At 33.6% G+C, this 21,820-nt stretch overlaps 1 protein-coding gene and 2 long non-coding RNA genes across 21 annotated transcripts; all 3 read left to right on the top strand.

Annotated features, from left to right (window-relative positions):
- The first annotated feature begins 514 nt into the window (after positions 1 to 514).
- LOC112772461 (uncharacterized) lies at positions 515 to 3,175 on the top strand. The gene is made up of 3 exons (XR_003187503.3): positions 515 to 584; positions 680 to 810; positions 2,625 to 3,175. It is a non-coding gene; the product is annotated as an uncharacterized lncRNA (long non-coding RNA).
- A 10,311-nt stretch (positions 3,176 to 13,486) lies between these two features.
- On the top strand, positions 13,487 to 18,482 carry LOC112769246 (chaperonin CPN60-like 2, mitochondrial). 19 transcript variants are annotated; one of them, XM_072226248.1, is made up of 11 exons: positions 13,717 to 13,974; positions 14,311 to 14,357; positions 14,447 to 14,531; positions 14,640 to 14,799; positions 15,059 to 15,220; positions 15,524 to 15,567; positions 15,941 to 16,063; positions 16,154 to 16,305; positions 16,406 to 16,650; positions 17,066 to 17,422; positions 18,282 to 18,482. In XM_072226248.1, exons 6-9 carry the CDS (start codon positions 15,552 to 15,554, stop codon positions 16,586 to 16,588), a joined length of 474 nt encoding a protein of 157 aa, XP_072082349.1. In that variant the 5' UTR covers positions 13,717 to 13,974; positions 14,311 to 14,357; positions 14,447 to 14,531; positions 14,640 to 14,799; positions 15,059 to 15,220; positions 15,524 to 15,551; the 3' UTR covers positions 16,589 to 16,650; positions 17,066 to 17,422; positions 18,282 to 18,482. The 19 variants fall into 19 exon arrangements, 14 of the variants coding, with proteins under 14 accessions (XP_072082347.1, XP_072082346.1, XP_072082342.1 ...); XM_072226244.1 differs by having other exon boundaries at positions 16,145 to 16,305; positions 17,243 to 17,422; XM_072226243.1 differs by having other exon boundaries at positions 16,145 to 16,305.
- A 1,052-nt stretch (positions 18,483 to 19,534) lies between these two features.
- On the top strand, positions 19,535 to 20,853 carry LOC140181733 (uncharacterized). Its single transcript, XR_011876859.1, has 2 exons — positions 19,535 to 20,407; positions 20,518 to 20,853. It is a non-coding gene; the product is annotated as an uncharacterized lncRNA (long non-coding RNA).
- Positions 20,854 to 21,820: the final 967 nt, after the last annotated feature.

Below are 21,820 nucleotides of genomic sequence, written 5' to 3'. Positions count from 1 at the left end.
TAATTTTTCTTTTTGCAATTCTAAAAATATTTTATTATTTATACACCTGTTTAATTTAAAAGCTGAAAAGTGAATAAATAAAATTGAATATAAATCACTATCTAATTAAATAGTGACAAAATGTGACATCCACACAAAAACATTATATATAACTTTGAGTATTTTAGTTTCTTAGTTAATAACTTTTTTAAATTTTAGAATAATAAAATTATTTTGTACTATTTACAAAAATGATATTCTAATAAAAAATAATTAAATACCAATAGAGAAAATTTCATTTATAAATAGTAGATTACTTTCTCATAATAATAATTGTCTGTTATATTTTTTAGATTCATTAACAACTTAATTAAAGAGACATTATTATATGAAGAATATATAATACTGTCTTTTACACATGGGAAAGGGAACATTACTATATTGCATTGTTAATGATGGTGATGCTGTATGCTTTTTGGTTTTGTTCTTTTCCTTAAAACGTTTGACAGATGCTGTGTGCATACCCATACCAAACCTTTTTTTACAACTTAGCTTCTCCTCGAACCATGATGTTTAATTTCTCCCTAGGACTATTTTCTGTCTAGGTTCAATGAACATGACACTTCTTTTTCTTTTTTCTTTTTTCATATTTTCTAACTTTATGGTTATATAAGACCAATGCTCTTTTTTCTTTTCTCAGTGAGGAAAGGAGCTGAATTAGATCTTGAAGGGACAAGTGCCAACCCACTTTGTTTCTGAACTCATGAAGACATGAACTTGGCTATGTTTTTAGCCTTCATCATCTGCTTCATTCTCTGAGTGAGTTCATTGGTATGCTTCTTTATTTTTTTCTTCTTATTCATGTTGTTGATTCATTCCATATATAATTTTATTATGGATTATGTATTCTCTTCTTTTCGGTTCTTATTTTTCATCTAAATAAAAAGATATGAACTGAAAATATAAATTTTAAGTGGCTTATTTTTATGCTAATTATCACTAAGAAATGGCTTAGATCTCTTAATCAAAGGACTACTTTTGAACCTGTGAAATTCCAAAGCTACAAACTTTTGTATGTTGGCATTGATGGGTAAACTCTAACTTTGATTGATCCGATCCAATACATGTTTTATTTATAGGTTTTCAAATAAAGTGACCCATGATTATTCTATCAATCAATAATCAACTTTGACAGCTATATTAGCTGCATCCTTCCGAAACTCATCATAACCAATACAAATGGCTTATTTGTTATTAGTTGTTGTTGCTTTCAGATACTTTTTTATGCTCCTTTTCAATTTCTGTGATTCTATGAATATTCCTCTTGTATGCCAAATTTCAACACTATTAGATTCATATTTTAAGGGTTTTTTTTTTCCCTTTTATCTTTTTGAACCTCTCTCTATTTGTGGTTATTTTAATTTGGAGAATAATTACTCTGAAAATTCAATTTTGGAACTAATGAAATAATAAAGCAGCACATAAGCCAGGAGATAGTTTCATAATAACCACTCGGTGTGGTATTTTTGGATCTAAAACATATTAATTAAGATGCTTAGTCATTGGTGGGTTTTAGATTTTGTGTACGGAGATGCCATTGACTAATGTTGTTTTCACATCTGAAAACTGATTATTTATCATGAAAGTAGCCAATGAAATTGCTCAAAACATAAGAAATCAAAATATAGAATATAGGAGTAGTACGGAAGAACAACCTTATCTTCAAATTGGAACTGGAAATCAAAGCCTTCTCCAATCACTGGTGCCGATCCTCATAAGTTTTGAAAAATGCTAAATTTGGGTAATTAAAAGAAGAGTTTAATTTTAATATACTCATAGAATAAAACATTTTATATAGACGTCTTTTGGATGATTATTTATTCGATCGATATAAATAATAGTTATTTTTTTTAATGTAACGTTATATAATTGAATATACTTATAAAACTACTTTGTATTAATACGGCATCAAAATTAAATTTAAAAAAATAATAATAACTAAAAATTTCTTATGCAAGTTAGGAACTAGATAGATTTTGACACGTAGCATAGTGGTTGCTAGTTGCTACCTTGCTAGCACTATACTACTACAACATAATATTAGAATGTTTTAAATGTATATGACATATTGGTGTTTTAGTAATCTTAACTGTCAATTTTAATTAATATTTATATATTTTTTTATAATTAAAATCAACAAATAAAATTATTAGAACACCGATGTACCTGACATACTTAAAATTCTTCTAAATATTTAACTAAAAAGTTGTAAATAACTTATAAAATTGTCGGGCCAACTTTCCAATAGAATATCTTCAACTGAAAATGGATGTATATTATATGCTTCTTAAGGCAGAGAAAGTATAACTTTATAAAGAATTTGCAGTTCCAAATATGATTGCGACATATCAAGGGTTATTTTAGTAGATGATTCTTGGATATATCTTGATTCGAATTCCAATCTACTTAAAATTTTGTTGAAGAAATTGTTATTAGGTTTTAAAATAATTTTTCTATTTTTATTTTTAATATTTTGTTTTCAATATTTAAAAAAAATGAAAAAAATAAAATTGTTTTATGTGTTTACCTTTTTTCTTAATAAAATTTAAGAAATAAAGATCTTTTGTGCAATATATATTGTACAGGAGGCTATGGCAGCAGAGAATGGCACAGTTGATGATAAGGAGATGATCATGACCACCAAGAACTTGGGATCTTCCATCTCATCAAATTCATTCACAACAATGATATATATGGTGCAGCTCCTGTTTGTGTTGTTGGATTTGACAACACATTTATATGGTTATGAACTGATCAAGTCATGGGATCAAGAAAATATTATAGACCCTCTTGTACTGGACAAGGATCTCAAATCCAACAATTGATGATTCCTTGTTGCTTATGAGATCCTATATATGTTCTTGTACTGCTCCTCATCAAGAGAGTTCCCCTTCTCAACTTCAAAATATTGGACACTGTTTTAATTATATTAATTAATTAATCGTTTTCTTAGCATTAAGCCTCTTTTTGAACGAATTCCACCCTTGTCGTAATACTAGTTAGTACACTACATGAGTTGCTATGCCGCATATATAATGTAATAAATTGAAGTTTATTAATGTTCTTTCTTGCATAACAGTTTCCTAGATTTGAATTCCTTAAGCAATTTTAATAATATGATGAGTTATTATTTTTATGATGCGGTTAGTGATAAGTTATTAATTTTAAGGGTCTTACTATATATCTAAGTATTTTTATCAACTAAATCTAATTAAATTTGTCTAAAATCAACAAAAACCGCTTAGTGAAATCACACTTATTTTTGTTTACGTGAAAAATAGTATCAAAATTTCTTAACTATAACACAATTTTTTTAATTTTAACACCTAAATTTCCTAAGGTTCTAAAGTTTCTTTTAACATTTTTTTTTGTTTATTGTTAAAAAGGATAAATAAAAAAAATGAAAGAACAAAGTTGCATAATTATTCCTTCTTTTTATTTGGTTTTTTTAATTCTTCGTAGAGGGTGAAACAATAAGAATTATAAGAGTGTGAAACAAGAAAATTATGAAAATAATAAGAAAAAGGAAGAAAATGAGTTGTTTGAAAAAAATATAAAAAAAAAATAGTACCAAAATTTTTTAACTGTGACTTAAAATTTTCTTAATTTTAAAATCGAAATCTCTTAGACGTGACACATAAAACAGAATGCTACAGTTTTTTTTTATTCTTTTTTGGAAGACGACGACGACATTAAAGAAGAATCGTGTAAACGCATAAAATAGAATGATGCATATTTTTCTTATTCTATTTTGAAAGAAGAAGAAGATGACGATGATATTAAAGGAGGAGGAGAAAGAGGAGGAGGTGGATGGTGATTATAATAATGAAAAAGGAAGAAGAGGAGGTGGAGAAAGAAGGAATGATGATGATGACGACGACGATGACGATGAGAAAGAAAAAGAAGAAAAGGAAGAAAAAGAATAACATACAAAAAAAATGCTTACTAAATGCTAACTTGGTTGGACTTGTTAAAAAAAAGATTTAGTTGTCTAATATTTCTATAATTTTAAATGAAAAGTTTTTTTTTCTATATTATAATACATACATGTAAAGTTAAGATATAATTGTGAAAAAAAAATCAAAATCAATTTGGATACAAAGTGATTAAATTGTCACTTTATAAAAGTAATAGAAGTTTGAAAAATGATCATTGGTCAAAGTTGTTCAAATAAATTAAGAAAAATCAAATCATAAATAGTTAAAGGAGTTTGAACATGCATGGTAGTAACAAAAGAATTTGAATACAACATCTTTAGAAAGTTGAACTTTGATGGAGCGAGCAATTTGTTCTTTGGTTATGAGTATTCAAATTAGAGTTGATGAGTTCATATACATATGATTGGTGGTTTGGTTGCATTCAAATTAAAAATTTACTGTTTGAATATAATTTGAGTGTTCACATACATATATATTGCAACAAGTTGAAACTTGCATATTACATGGATATGGTGATCGATGGATATTTTGTTACTAATTTTGTTCACATTAGCTGACTATATAAATGCTAAAGATTTGGTACCTTAAAGATGTGCAACTTCATAATGTAAGACAAGAAAGTTAAAAGGATATCTGTGTTAAAATTTAGTATCTATTTTGTTATTGTTTACTTCTGATTAGTTTGTGTTTGATCATCACTTTAGTATCTTATTAAGTGATGAAATTATGTATGTTAATTCTCTTGTGGCAATTTTATTTTTCTAACATCTTTATATGGTTTTTTTATATAAATAAATATGAAAAAAAATTTATTTACCAAAATACACAGCAGGAGAAATATTTTTCCAAATACGCAGGGCCAATTCAGGGGGACGCCCGCGAAATGGAGTTGCACTCCAATCCAGATCCGGCGGCCACGAAATGGGCCTAAAAAGCAGCAGGAGGCATGCAGCTCCCCAAGTCGCTCCTGGCATGCACGAAATGAACCATCTCAGCCCTGGCGCACACGAGTTAGACCACCTCAGGGGCAGCGGCAGCGAATTCTTTGTCTTGCAAGGTTCAAGTTTCCAAATCTGGGTCTTGCTCATTTGTCCTCGTCTGCCTGAGTTGCGAATTCTTTGTTCCTCTCAGGGTCTTCAATTTTCTGGGGTTCTACTGGTTTGAGGCTTTTGAGAAGATAGTTATGGAGGTTGGGTGAAATGAGTGGTGGAGGGTGGTTTTGGAAATGGGTTCCCCCTTTTAATGAATACATTGTTAGCACACTGTTATCACTTGTAGCTTCATGATTGTTAGGTTAGGGTTTCTAGTAGCTGCTCCAATTGCAACCTTTAAAATTCAGCAGCTGAATTTGAATAACTCCAAATCAGGTATTTTGTGAGTTTTAGTGTTTTACCTGTTTATTTGTTTGAGAATTTTTTATAATTATACATACTAATCATTGTACAGAGGTTTTTTCTACTTGTTTCATATTATGTTCAATCCTATAGTATAACCTTGGTCTTTATGTTAAACTCCATTATCAATATGCCACAGAACATGGCCAAGCAAGGATTAGAGAACATCAAAATTTTGCTTTATGGCTATATAGTGAAACAGGAACTTTCTCCTGAACTTTGTGGTATGATTTGACATTGTTGCAGAGGGAGGAGGAGGAGAAGAGGAGGTTAAGTTAATTAGCAATATAATCAATCAGTATAATAATTTTGAAGATGATATTCTACCTAAATTTGAACGTTTTCTATCTGGGGAGGTTGAGTTTTCTTGAGTACTATGGTTTGAAGGAGCAAGAATCAATTGCAGATTTACAAAGGCAGATACAAAATAAGATGGTGGAAATAGATATGCTTAATGTAACCATTGATTCCTTGTTGGAAGAGAGGAAGAAGCTACAGAGCTTCAGCCAAGGACGAACTTGAGGTGGCTAGAAGCAAGATCAATTCGCAGACCATCGTGTGCGCCACAAACGAAATAGCCAATTTGCGGACGCCGCCGACGAGATGGACCCAATTCGCTGCCGCTACCCCTGAGGTGGTCCAACTTGTGTGCGCCAGGGCTGAGATGGTCCATTTCGTGCATGCTAGGAGCGACTTGGGGAGCTGCATGCTTTCTGCTGCTTTTCAGGTCCATTTCGTGGCCGCCGGATCCGGATTGGAGTACAACTCCATTTCGCGGGCGTCCCTCCTAAATTGGCCCTGCGTATTTGGGAAAATATTTCTACTGCTGCGTATTTTGGTAAATAAAGTTTTTTTCATATTTATTTATATCAAAAAGCCTCCTTATATTCATTCAATATTATAAAGGTTTTATATGTTTGACACATCAATTATGTAAAATGTTTCTTATTAAACTTATTATCAAAATATCATTCTTTTCAAACTATTATTTAAGTTTAATTTTATTCTTATAGCTAATTTTTTTCGTATCTGATGTAACTAAGACAATTAGACTTAGCTTCTAACTATTCTTTCTTTGTTAAAATATGTTTACCTCCAAGGTGTGCTTGTATTTTGTCGGATGACTTGGAGGATTGACATGCACCAAGAGCACCACCACCTGCGGCCTAAGTGGGAAACGAAGAACCATGGAGAGGAGGGATGGGCGGAAATGGAGCTAGATTAACTTTGAGGGAGGAGAAAAAAATATATATAATTAACAAAAATTAAAATAAAAATTTTAAGGGAGACTAAACTAAAATTTATGTATAATTTGTAAGAAAAATTTGATGGTTGAAAAAAGTCATTGTCCTCTTGTGATGTATGAGGCTCCGCCTCTGGAGATAGGTGAGGGCTAAGGTCAGAGGTGGACGGAAGTTGAAGGGTCAAAGTAGTTTGCACTTTGCACCACCTAATAAGCTAAGGCTAGCTGTACCACTGATGGATGGTGAATATAAGGATGGTGGCAACGATTGTGGTGATGAAGAAAAATAATAGCTCCGTAATAAGTCTAATTATAGATCAGGCTGCAATTAAGAAAATTGGGCCAACTCACGAAATTGAATCAGTGCAAACAGCAGAGCACAAACCAATGAGAACCAGAAAAATTTCATCTTGGATGAAGGACTTTGTTAGTAAGTGAAAAATAGGGTGCAAAACAAGGGATTATTTCTCAAGGCTGAGCTGGAGAATTAGTTAGAGGGATTTTATAGAGGAGAGGAATCAATTATATTACGTAAGAAATGTATTTGTGATATTGTTCATAAGGAGTTTATCCTTGACTTGAAAAGAGAATTATCTTTGACACTCACTCTTCCATCTATTTCCATTTCCATTCAGTAATAATCATAATCTATACACTTCTACAGCCTTAATAATTACATTTCTACATTACTCTGCATTAGTCATTGGTTGTCTATCTTTGTTGCTCTCGTTGAGAGGGAACATGGCCTCCGATGAACTTTGGCAATAGGAAATCGCTGCTCTGCAACGGAATCATGTGGAGGTCGCAAGTCACGTCTCCATGACGGCATCGCATATGGACAGACTGGAGGGTTTGGTGAGAGAAATTCGAAGCATGCTGTCTGAAGCACTCAAACTGAAGCAAGTAACCCCGATCTGTGATGAAGGCTCTTCACATCTTCGACACCAACAACAATTCTACCAACCTAGAGGTACAAAAGTTAATTTACCCATTTTTTTATGGTGATAGTAATGTGAATGAATGAGTTTTTAAAGTAAAAGAGTATTTTGAATGGTTTGTGGTACTTGAGGAGATGAGATTAAGAATAATTTCCTTCTGTTTGTCAGAAACTGCCTATGCCTAATATCGTTGGAGGGTCAATAATAACATTGCATATACTTGGGAGTCTTTTTTGGATGCATTACTTGTCAGGTTTGGACGGAACCAGTACTATGATCCCAAGGCTACCCTCAAAGAGTTGAAGCAAACAGGTACCATAGAAGAGTATTAAGGACAGTTTGAAGATCTTACCAATTAGGTTACTAGACTCAGTGAGGATTGGGTGGTGTCATTATTCATTGTTGGCCTTCAAGAGTACCTGAAATGCAAAATTATTATTAGCTAAGCCGATATCGTATATTCATGCAGTTTCATTAGCAAAGCAGTTTCATTAGCAAAGATATATGAGCAGAAGTATACAGCCAATTCAAATCCAAAATCTATCAGCCACACATCACCAAACCTCATCAAACCTATCCAAACTACTCCAATAATCCCTCCTTAAATCGATACCTGACAAACAAGCGATCCAACCTTAGTCCCATGTCTTTCTCCCACACACAGCCAAACACTAATACTAGAAATCCCACATCAAACCCCCTTTTAAGAAATTGTCAGTTGCTGAAATTAAGATGAAGAGAGACAAGGGCCTCTGTTACTACTGTGAGAAAAAGTGGTCACCAGGACGTAAATGTAAAATTTTTTGTTACTTGTTGATTGGAGAGGAAGAAATGCACGAGATCCTTAAAGAACCTGAACCTAAATTGATTCAAACTTTGGGTGCAGAGATGCCGGTTGTAGTGTATGTCGTGCAACCAGAAATTAGTTTGAACGCCGTGGTAGGTCAATACCAGCCTACCACCTTTCGCGTGAAGGGCACGTACAATGGGCAGCCGGTTATGGTGTTGATTGACGAGGAAGTTTCTATAATTTTGTGAAAGCAAGTGTGGCGGAGAAACTCCACTTTCCGATTCAGCAGACCACGCCACTTCAGGTACTAGTAGGCAATGGAGATGTAATTGGTTGTAAGGCGTATTGCGAGAATATTCCCTTGGTAGCAGAGGGGTACTAATTCTCCATTAACACTTTTGTGTTGGATCTTCAAGGGGCTGATATAGTTCTCAGAGTTCAGTGGCTGATGTGCCTCGGCTATGTTACCACACATTATGGATTGCTTACTATGGAATTTGTGGTGAATAACATCACGGTAAAGCTACAGGGTGAACGGTTGCTTCAAGCTGACACTATGAGTAACAAACTATTTCAAAAGATGCTTTCGTAGGAGGTTGTCACCACTCTGCCATCTTAAGGTGGTGACAGAGGATAAGGAAGGAGACACTCCGGTGCAGCAAAAAATACAACGAGTTTTAGAAGAGTTCGAAAAGGTTTTTGATGAACCAACTCAGCTGCCACCCAACCGGGACATAGACCATGCTATCACCCTACTGCCAGGGTCACAACCAGTGTGTGTTCGACCCTATCGGTACCCTTATTTTCAGAAGGAGAAAATTAAACATTTGGTAGCAGAGATGCTAGAGGCGGGAGTAATCCGAGAGAGTCAAAGTGCATTTTACAGCCCTGTTTTACTAGTTAAGAAGAAGGATGGGAGCTGGAGATTCTGTGTCGATTATAGAGCATTAAACGCTATTACTATTCTGGAAAAATTTTCCATTCGGGCCATTGATGAGATACTTGATGAACTCTTTGGTGCAGAATACTTCTCTAAGATTGATTTGAGATCCGGTTACCACCAAATCCGAATGAATGAGGATTCGGTTCACATGACGGCTTTTCACACCCACCAAGGGCATTATGAGTTTGTAGTCATGCCCTTCGGTCTCACTAATGCCCCTTCAACATTTTAGGCTACTATGAATAAGGTTTTTCAGCCTTATTTGAGAAAGTTTGTTGCTATTTTTTTATGATATTCTTGTCTATAGCAAGACTTGGGAGGACCACTTGCACCATCTCAGACTGACCTTTACTGTCTTATCCCAGCACCAGCTGTTTGCTAAGAGATCAAAGTGCCTCTTTGGTCAAAAGCAAGTGGAGTATTTAAGTCATGTTGTTGGGGCAGATGGAGTGAAGGTTGACCCGTCTAAAATAGAAGCAATTCAAGTATGGCCAATGCCAAGTTCTCTCAAACAACTTAGGTGCTTTCTTAGATTAACGGGGTATTATTGCAAGTTTGTGGCTAAGTATGTCCAAATTGCTCATCCCTCGACTGAGTTACTTAAGAAAAATAATTTCCATTGGGGCGAAGAGGCGAATAGAGCTTTCGAGCAGTTGAAGGGTGCAATGATTCATACCCCAGTCCTAGCGTTACCAAATTTTTCTAGGCCTTTTCTGGTAGAGATAGATGTATCCCATAAGGGCATTAGTACAGTGTTAATGTAGAATGGACATCCCCTAGCCTATTTTAGTAAGAAACTGACATAGAAAATGAGTCTTGCTTCAGCTTATATCAAGAAGCTTTATACAATTACGCAATCTGTGGCTAAGTGGCGCCACTATTTATTGGGAAAGAAGTTTATTATCAAAATTGACCATCAAGGGTTAAAGGAACTAATGTCGAAGGTGGTTTTAACGCTAGAACAACAATACTACTTGGCAAAGTTGTTGGGCTATGAGTTTGATATTGAATACAGGGCTGGCAGATTGAATCAGGTTGCTGATGCTCTCTCCCATCACCCTAATTCAGAGTCTCAATTCGTATTTTGTAGCTTCATTATGGTTTAAACGGATCTGATGGATTCTCTCAAAAGGGCTAATGCTCACTGCCCTACCATACTACAATTACATCAGCAACTTAAAGAGGGCAAGCTTAGCACGGATTATGGGGAACGGGATGGACTGCTCCTATATCAGGGAAGGCTCTAGGTTCCTGATTATAATGGGTTACAAGAATTACTCCTACATGAGTTTCACAAGTCAATACGTGGAGGTCATGGCGGACTACTCAAAATGTATAAATCAATGGCGAAATTATTCTTTTGGCCTAGAATGCAGACTGCTATCCAAAAATTTGTTGAACAATGCTGGGATTGTCAAATTACCAAGTATGTTCCTGCACGTCTCCATGGACTATTACAACCACTTCCAGTGCTAGAACATCCGTGGGTGGAGATCTCTCTCGATTTCACTGTGCAATTACTAAAATCTGCTGGGTATACTGCGATATTAGTGGTGGTGGATAGATTTATTAAGGTGGGACATTTTACTGCTCTTAAACCAAGATTTACAGTGAAGGATACAGCCAAGGCATTCATCAATTATGTGGTCAAGTTATATGGATTTTCGGTTACTATGGTTTTGGATAGAGACCCTATTTTCCAAAGCAAGTTTTGGAAAATCTTGTTCGAGTTTAGTGGTACCAAGCTTAGCTATAGCACTGCCTATCATCCACAGAGTGACGGTCAGACTGAGGTAGTCAATCGCACATTGGAGCAATATCTCAGAGTCTTCACGCACTCTTATCCGAATTAGTGGTCCTCTTTTCTCACCTGGGCTGAACTCTGTTACAACAGCTCTTACCACTCCTCTCTTACTATGTCACCACATGAGACACTCTATGGGTTTCCGATGAGAACCCTGCCTGGATACTATCCAGGGGCCACCAAAGTCCTTGCCGTGGATGAATTTTTGAGGGTGCGCAAAGCACTACATCGGAAATTGCGTTATTCCCTTCAACGTGCACAAGGAAAAATGAAGAAATAAGTGAATTAACACCGCTGGGAGAAAAGCTTCGATATTGAGGATTGGGTTTTGTTGAAAGTTCTCCTAAGAAATTCCTAACCCACAATACCCACAATAAATTGCAGAAGTGTTTCTATGGTCCATTCCAGGTCACCCGATGTTCCATGTCGCGGTGTTGAAGCAGTTCCACGGGGATCCTCCAGTTGAGCCAATCACGGTGCCATATCTCCAATCGTCGCTGCAACTGCGTCCAATCGCCATCTTCGATAGTCGTTCCATGGCTTTTGATGAGGGTGTGCAAACTCAAGTCTTGGTGGATTGGGAAGGGGCTTCCAAGGACGAGACCATGTGGGAAGACTTGGAGGAGTTGACGAGGTTATTTCCTGAGATCAACCTTGAGGACAAGGTTGTGTTGGAGGATGGGCTAGTTGATAGCTCCACAATAAACTCAATTATCGATCAGGCTCCAATTGAGGAAATTGGGTCAACTCATGAAATTGAACCAGTACAAACAGTAGAGCCCAAACCAATGAGAACCAGAAAAGCCCCATCTTGGATGAAGGACTTTGTTAGTAAGTAAAAAATAGGGTGCAAAACAGGGAATTATTTCTCAAGGCTGAGTTGAAGAATTAGTTAAAGGAGTTTTATAGAGGAGAGGAATCAATTCTGTTGCGTAAGAAATATATTTGTAATATTGTTTGCACGGAGTTCATCCCTAACTCGAAAAGGAAATTATCTTTGACATTCACTCTTCCATCTATTTCCATTTCCATTCAATAATAATCATAATCTATACACTTCTTCTACAGCCTTAATAATTATATTTCTACATTATTCTGCATTAACTATTGGTTGTCTATCAAAAAATAACTATTTATATAGTTAACCACAAATAAATACTAATATGATTCTCAAATATTTTTATTTATTTCGAAGGAATTGTTGAAATTGAAGATATTTAGATTGTTAGACAACTTGTTAGTTGGGTCCTATATATATGTCTATAAAAAATATTTGATAATAAAAAAATTAATAAAAGTAGTCAAATTTGTTTTATTTAACATTCATTAATTTAATAATAATTAATAAATATTAAATAAGACAAGTTCTTTTTATTTTTTATTTTTCTAGTATTATTGTATTCCTATATATCCTATAAAAATCCTTTAAAAGAAGGTTCATTAAGTACTGGATTTTTCACATAGCAGCTCTTAGGTTCATTCAAATTTTTCATGCGTGCCTTATTACAAGAACATCCCGTTTGTATCTCACTTCTTTATCATCTTTTTTTCAGTTTATCTTACATTACATGTACACACACCAGTGCATATTATTTGACTTACTATCACACATATGTATCGAGACAAACAATTTTCTGATATACTCATTGCAATCTACATGTGGTCATTTCAAATTTAAAAATCAGTGAGTCTTTATCATATAATATGATACAATAATAAATTCTATATATTTATTTTTTCCTCTATTAAATATTAGGTATACTTTATATAATAAATTGGAATTAGAATTAGATTAGATACTATATTATATAATATTATAGGAAATATATTACATATATTATATGATTATTATATGATTATATAATAATAATAATAACATTATACGAATGATGATGATGATGTGAAACCTAATGCACAATAATAATGATTAATTCTATGCTTATATATGTTGACCCATTAGCTTATAAGGCAGAATTTGAGCCTAACTCAAGTATTAATTTTATCCCATTATTTAAGTTATATAGATAGAATTTAATAATTTGGTAGGGATAAGATTAAGAAACTATGTTAGAATTAATTACTAGAGTTTTGATCTAAATTTAGCATAGAGTTGGTATGTAATTAAGCTTTTAAAACTTCTAATTAAAAGTTTAATTTGTGTTAGTGTGTGCAATGAAAGTTATGTGGAAAAAAATAACAAGTTATCAATACTTTAAGATACAGAATTATTAATTAATATTGATTACTATTTATTTATATAAAGCATGGCCATGTAACCTTTTATCGTAGCATCACCATCAGTACAATTTATCATGATATCATCGTACCGTATATCACAAATAACTGTAAGTAGCTACATATACAATATAATAGAGATAAGAGATCACCCAAGTTTGTAAATACTTCGATATCCGTCTCACTTTTGAAATATCACTCCGAAGGACTTTGTTTCTGGGTTGGCTTCCTTCCAATAAGGTTTTCTTCTCACTACAAAAAAATATGATTAAAATGGCACTAATATTAAGGCGGTTTAATATAACCGCCGTATTATTCCCTCGTTTCACCATTTTTCTCTCATGCCATAATGCCTATGTTAAAAGTGCTACATTTTGGCATTTGTTGTACCCGCCACTCTCTCCATTTATTTTATTATTTTATTAATAAAACTAAAAGAGCAGATGAGAGTGAGAGAAAGTGATGCTTTTAAACATATGAGAGTGAGAATACGAAACCCTAACAATCGCGCTACCATTCATCTCCACAGCGAAGCCATTGTTGCCTCCGATTGAGCTTTTGTAACTTGGTTCTTTGGTCTCGATCTGATGTTTGTCACCGCCATAAGCGATGTCGTTGTTGCTGGCCTCCGATTGTGCTTCTGCGATTTGGTGTTTCTTCTTTGTGAATCACTAATTACTAATTCGATCTACTTCATCTTCTTATTTGAATTTTTCTAATTAGATGTTCATATTTTTTGATCTGGTTCATGTCTATAAAGCTGACGAATTTGTTGCTAATATATTCCCAGTCGCAGATTTTTAGTTTTGTAACTGATTTTTCATTTGATTATTAGATCTCTGTTTGTAACTGATATTTTGTAACTGATTGCTAATATTTTTCATTTGATTTTTAGTTTCGTAACTGATATTTCGTAACTGATTGTGATATTTGAATTATTAGATCCATTTTCTAATTCTCAGTTTTTGTTTCAATGTATCGATTAGCTTCCAAGCTAGCCTCCTCCATCACTTCATCGACCTCAAGGAGCGTTGTATAAACAATTACACTCTCCTTCTCCATTCTTCTTTCTTCCGTTTATACGAATTACAATCTTCATTTTTGTTTGTGTTGCTGGAACAGATACGCTGCAGGGTTATTTCAAGTAGAAACTATACGAGCAAAGACATCAACTTTGGCGTTGGAGCTCGTGTTGCAATTCTTCAGGGTATTCTTGAGTTTGTTTGGGATTGAATAATGAAATTGACATGATTAGTGTGAAAATTTACTTTATTTAGTTATTTTTTTAATGTTGTTTTTTGGTTGGTTGAATTAGGGTCGTAATGTGATTATTGAGAAAAGTTATGGGAACCCAAGGATCACAAATGATGGTGTGACAGTAGCTAAGAGTATCAAATTTCAGGATAAGGCTAAGAACATTGGTGCTGATCTTGTTAAGCAGGTTGCCAAGGCTACCAACGCTGCTGCTAGAGCTGGTGAATTTACTTTTCATTAAGGATTTGTGTTTTCTTTGATGATATTGCTTTAGTATGAATTCTAGCTGAAGCAATTTTGAACTCAGAAGGAATTATTTTCGATCATGAGGCATCAAGTTATTTATTTATTTTTAAAATAAATGTCAGAATGTATTTTCCATGATTGTTCAAGTATCAAAAAATTTTAAGGTATTTTTCCATGTTGTTCATAACTTAGATCTATTTATCTAACAAGTATATATTTCTTATGTGATTCCAGGTACAACTTGTGCAGGCAATACTGACAGAAGGTTGCAAATCGATTATAGCTGGTGTAAATGTCATGGATTTGCGTAATGGAATAAATAAGGCAGTTGATGCTGTAATTACTGATTTAAAAAGCAGGGCAGTAATGATAAGCACACCTGAAGAGATAACCCAGGTACAAGCGTCTTTCAAAAAAAATTCCTCTTTCTGAATGAATTTTTGCTTAAAATATTATGAAGTATACTCTTATATACAAACTGAAGTATACTCTTAAAATATTATGGAATTTTTGCTTTCTTTGGAAACAGATAATTCTTGAGATTATGTTTGTAGAGCAACTAGAATTACTATTGTGGCTGAAAAAGAAAATTAAGATGCATGTTTGTACTCTGAGTTCAAGAGTATGTTCTTCCTTCTTAGACTGAGATCTTTTCTTAAGCATAAAGTGTTCTAATTGTTCTTGTTTCATGGTTGACAGTGTATTATTTTGGTAGGGAGAATGAGTTATGTTACCAAATACTAGTGAGTTCCTTCTTGTATATATCTATCTAGCCAGTTTTATTCATGATTGTATTCTTACTATGATCTGTCTTTCATCTTCTTCTTTTTCAACTCTATATCTGTCTAGCTAGCTAGCTACATTTGATTTATTATTAATATTGTACCCATTCTAATAATAATATATATAATACACATTCTCATGTCCATTTACCTTACATTTTGCAAGATCTTTTTACCCAACATAAATTATCTCTTTGTTAGGACTAGGGTGTGTTTGATTTTATACAAACTGAGGTCCGTGGTTTAATCTTGAACTATGCCACATGGTTTCTGGCATTTTCTCTGTCTCATGAATAAATGTTTGTGTTCTCTGCTGACATTAAACCATTATAAGAGTCAAACAATGGACGCAAGGTCAAGATAGGAGTTGGAGTTGGAGTCTCAGTTGGCGTATTATGTGGCCTTCTCTTAGCATTCTGTTTGATATGGAAAAGACGAAAAAGGGCCACTCTGAAAGGTAAGAGTTCTCTGCTTTTCTTGAGCATAAAGTAACTTCTTGAATTATTATAATTAAGATTAATTAATAACTTGTCTTAAGATCATGTAGAGACTAATGCAGCATTAAAGGATCAGTCCATGGAAGAACAAGAGGAAGATCCAGAGGTTCCATTATATGACCTAACAGTTATAGCTTCTTCCACTGATAACTTTTCACACAAAAATAAGCTTGGAGAAGGTGGTTTTGGACCTGTGTTTAAGGTAATTAGACATATGAAGCCACTTTTCTTTTTAACAATCTTAGAATAACAAATGAAATTCTCTTGTGTCTCTTACAATATTTGAAATTGATAAATGGCAGGGAACATTAGAAAATGGGCAAAGAATTGCAGTTAAGAGACTTTCAGCTAGTTCCGGACAAGGGATCAAGGAATTTAAAAATGAAATTGCCTTGATAGCCAAACTTCAGCATCGTAATCTTGTAAAGCTTTGGTTTCTAATTTTGTGTTTTTCTAACTGGTTGTCAACTGTCAAGAAGGCTTAGGGTGTTCGTTAGTGGGTACCTTCTTGAAATCACTTGTGAATGCATCCCTGGTTGCCAAGAAGGTTTTCTCTCTCTCTCTCTCTCTCACTCTCAAACACACACACACTCTACTTTCTCTCTCTAAATATTGTTTTGTTTATGAATGTGCATATGTGTTATGTGAGGGTTAGTCTTTTTTTATATACATATTTAAATTGTATGTTAAATATATGTGAATGCTTTTTTGGATCTATATAGTCTTTTTGTAATTATATACTTCTTTGTATAATTTTTTCAAGAATTCCATCAGAACAAAATCTTCCAACTAAAATGAAGGTATTTCAATCACATAGGCTGATCTGCACATAGACTGTAAGAAGTTTTTTAAATTGCAATCACATAGGCTGATCTGCACATTTAGCTGTTTATGACATTTAGCTCCGAGCCACCAGGTGCTCATATCCTTTTGTGAATTTATAGTGATACCATTCTTTGCAGGATGACATCAGTTCAGGAGCAAATTTGTTAGCTTCAGTTGAAATCCTTGTGTCTGGAGTATGCTTCTTGAAAGATTTTGTGAAAGATTTTGTGAAAGATTTTGTGTTTCCATCGTTGTAAATTCCTTGATTCTTCATAAGCATCAAGTGGAGTTTTTGTGTGTGCTTTTTTCTGCAGCCTATTGACAAATAATCTCTACTTGATTCTGGGATATTTTGCTGTCTCATTCATGTTCTAAATGCCCTTCTAAATCCTGATGTAACTAGTCAACGAGCAAATACTGCTATTGATGATGAAGAGCAGTTGGTATTGCAAAAAGATTATAATGGTGATATTGGGGAAGGGCGCCGACTTGAGGTTCCTTTCTCTCCGTACTATATATATTTTATGCGTGTTTTGTGTTTCAATGCACGAATGGGTGGTATCTAATCATGTTTTAAAGATTTGAATTTTTCTTGTGTGTGACAAACTTAGGCCTAGCAGCCTTTGTTAATTTGTTGAACAATGATTTGGGCACTAAATTCTAATTGCTATTGCAGCACAAGGCATAATCACTGTATTGCAGTAGTTCGTATAGCAGTTCCTTTATCTATAGAGCATTAAGCATAAAATATAATAATACTGATAATGGATTATTGGGGACAAAAATAAAAGAAAAGTTATTATTAATTACCCGGCAGCATTACAGTGAGGGTAGCACTTGCTTGATCTTCATTCCATTCATAAAATGGTTCAAAATCTTGATAAACATGGTTAGGTGCTACTGATGATTGTGCCATCTTTTATTTTTTTATGATAATTTTTGCTATTAGATTGTTATGTAATTATGTTATTATTATCTCTTATGTTGGAGAATGAAATGAAAGCTCTAAGAATCGTTACTTATAAACACTTGAATAAATGGATATAATGTAGATTCCTCTGATCCATTTTTTTTAATAATTATTATTACTTTCTTTTCTTACAATCCTTGCGTGACTTTTTGTATTGGAGATGCTAAAACCTCTGAAATAAAATTGGTTAGCTTGTTTTCTTAGGTAAAAGAAACATTTGTCGTATATTATTTTTTATTTGTGCACAATCTCACTTAATTTCAGTTTTGAGATATCTTATATATAAACAAATACTGATGAATCAATTTAGGTTCTGATTCTTTTTAGTTATTTTTAATATTGAATTGTCATTACTAATTTTTTTTGGTACTTTTCCTTGGCAGATTACTGATAATAACTTGGAACAAAGATTTTACAAGGATTTACGTAATGAAAACTTGGCTTCAGTGAACATTGTCTTGTGTATATATAAAAAATTGTTATAGTTGTAAATTTATAGTTAGAAAATCATGTTATATTTGATACTTTGTATACGAATTATTATTTTTTATTTCCAATACTAAAAAATCATATATTATGTTTAATACTTTGTTTATGAGTTATATAATATTTTGTTTATGAATTATGATTTTTTGTTATTGTGAAATTTTAATAAAAAAATTATTTGTGTAACGCGATAAAAATGACTGTAAAAATTGCCTTTTAAACGATAAAAATTGTCACTTTTATCCGGTAAAAAGGGCAGTTTGTAGCTGCCATTTTAAACAGCATGAAATGTCATTTTAATTCGGTAAAAATGGCGGTTTCAAATGCCATTTTAACTAATAAAAATGCCTTGTCAGGGTAAAAATGGCGGTTCAAAATGCCGTTTTATCCTGGTAAAAACGGCGGTTTCAAACGCCATTTTAACCAACCAAAAATGTCACTCTACTAAGGTAAAAATGGCGGTTCATAAATGCCGTTTTAACCAGCAAAAACCGCCGTTTTATCCTGGAAATAACGGCGGTTTGAACCGCCGTTTTAACCAACAAGAAAATGCCATTTTATCTGGAAATAATGGCGGTTTGAACCGCCGTTTTAACCCAACTCAAAAACCGCCGTTTTATCCAGGTAATTGTGGCGGTTTTTCGAAAACCGCCGTAATAACCAAATGGCGCTTCAAATTATGGCGGTTTTTCTTGAGCGCCATTCAAGGTAATAATGGCGGTTCAAACCGCCGTAATAACCCTAAAAAACCGCCGTAATTACCAAGTTTTTTTGTAGTGTCTCCGGTCTTTCTTCTCCAGGAAATTATTAACATTGATGATAATATAACTTTTTTTTAAACATTTCTTATATTCTTTTGAGCTAATTTATATTTAATATTCTTTTGATTTTAAACTATTCTTTTATTGTGATGACAACCAATTAGTTATTCGAATTTCATTTGTTGACCATACCATACATTGAGTTTCTGACAACATGGATAGCCTCAACTCTTACTATCAAGGACGATACTTTTATATGGAGGTCAACCCCAACTTAGTATGTAGCTACCTCAGTGAATAGACAAAATTTTCATTTTTTGTATCAAGCTTATTTTGACTAGCATCATATTGTATCATACATTTAACGCTTGATACCTTCTCTTTTGAAGGAGATGGGTGAAATTCCTTCGACATTCTATAGGAGATTTAAGGATGCACTACCAAACTTGATGACATTTTATGATTCTACTAGCAATGAAGTTGATGTGGTCATTGAGAAGTTCATTGAACTGCTATAATTGTTACCGGCTACAATAACCTTGCCGCGATTTATGGCCTCAAAGAATGGAAGTTGGTTGAGTGTCTGCTACGTTGGCCAAGACAAATTCCTCATTGTTGAAGTGAAGGACCACAACATGCGAACCAAAGAGCTGTGCACCCACCGTTGAAGCTGAGTGTGGACATCAAATCATCAATACCTGTTTCGGGGAATCATAGAACTATCTGATGATGAGACTAATGCGACTCCGCGGCTTGAAACTTCTGAACCTATCCAAGTTTCACATATAGTATACCAATAACCTGATGTAGCTATGGATAATTCCAAGTGGGATGATGCCATTGACCAACTCCAACATCTTCCAGAATCTGTGTTGAATCTATTGACCTGCATTGACCCTTCCACATATTATGGTCTCGAACCTTACTTTAATAACTTGGAACCCATTGTCAACAACGAGGATCAACATGACCAATTGGATCCAACAAGACCATTAATTTTGCTTCCTGCATTCCTGGCATCTCCATTTTTAGATGTCCCACAGACAAAAAATATATCCTCTGCAGTGACCAAGGAAACAGGTGATAATTGTAACATTAGTGCTGATATTGTTTCAACTAAAAATGCAGGGTTTCCAAATGGTCACAGCCCTCCACCACCGAATCCTAACAATGGCCTTTCGCCACCATGTTTTCCAATCATGCAAGACTTTTATTCGGTTGTCAGGGTGATATCTGAGTACTAGTCAAAACACTATTCTATGGTATGTCTCTGCAATTCATAAATATTATACTTGCTCATATTGAATGAAGTCAATTTCCTTGCATCTAAGTATCTAATAGCCCACCATTTTATACCACTTTCATTTGGCAGCTACTTTCATATGCTTTCTCTTTGCTTGCGTTTCCTTCGAGGCCTGATTTTGTTCGCGTTAGAGGGTTACACAAGCCACCAATCATCATGAAACTTCGATGGAGGAGCCTTAAGTCATCAGAAGCCTTTCTTACCAGGGGTTGGAGAAAATTTTCAGTCGACCATGACCTAAAGTGTGGAAGTGTAGTTCGTTTCTGCATTCCCATTAATAAAAAAATTAAAAGTATTTTAATCAACCAATTATGTGAAATTGAATTTAGCAAGTACATATGCAGCATGATAAGAATCGTAAGAATTTTTGTTATTTCAATGTACAATAAACTGATGATTTTTGCATCGAGGATTCAAAATGTTATTACATTTCACATGTAGTATAGCCTTAAATTAATTACATGTGGTAAGAATTATGTGCAGATAAGTTCATCGTAAACACAAAATATTTTGGTCATGAAGTTTTGCTTATGAGGTAAAAATGGAAGCAAACATAGAATTTGACAGAAAAAAATCCTGAATTTAAATTTGAAAAAATGCTAAGATTGTAGAGTTGCTAAGTTGGATATTTTTTGTAGAACTAAATGAAACAAAACAAAACATTAATTGTTTGTTAACATTTATGATTTGTGACACTAATTAGCATAGCATGGGATAATCAAATAGTGTTTGGTGTAATGCTTTCACTGAAATAAGTTATTGATTGCTAAAATACGTCGTAATTGATTATTAGATTGGAAATTTTTTTTCACGAGATTGCATATTGTATTCATTATTTTAATTTTTTAGCCTGAAATTTTAACAACATATTTTAGTTTATATTTTTAAATATTATTAATTAATTATTTGTTAAGAATAATAAATTCTACTATTTTTTAATTTTTTAATATATTACAATTAAAATAATACAAAAATAAAAAAATATCCATTTTGGTCTTTAAAATTTTTTTGAAGGACCATGAGAATCTAGCACAAAAAAAACTCTTTCTGGCCGTTCATCTTTAACTCAAAATTTTTTTGAAGGACCATGAGAATCTAGCAAAAAAAAAAAAACTCTTTTCGGTCGTTAATCTTTAACTTTGTGAGACTAATTAGTCCATCCATCAACGATCTCTTTTAAGTTAACAGAATATATCTATATACGTGGCACGTTAATCAGTTAATCTGTCCACTAAGCACCAACTAGGATTGACAGTTTTTTGTTGAGGGTCTTATTGTCTTTTGGTATAATTGTTAGAAATCGTTTAGAGTTTTTTCTCTATTTTTTGTTATCCTTTTCATATGCATTGGCTAAATCTATGGGTAAAACACA

This window comes from Arachis hypogaea, chromosome 18 (genome assembly GCF_003086295.3).
Source record: "Arachis hypogaea cultivar Tifrunner chromosome 18, arahy.Tifrunner.gnm2.J5K5, whole genome shotgun sequence".
Classification (NCBI taxonomy): Eukaryota; Viridiplantae; Streptophyta; class Magnoliopsida; order Fabales; family Fabaceae; genus Arachis; species Arachis hypogaea.
The sequence above is the reverse complement of the archived record's forward strand: the minus strand, read 5'-3'. Positions and strand labels throughout refer to the sequence as shown.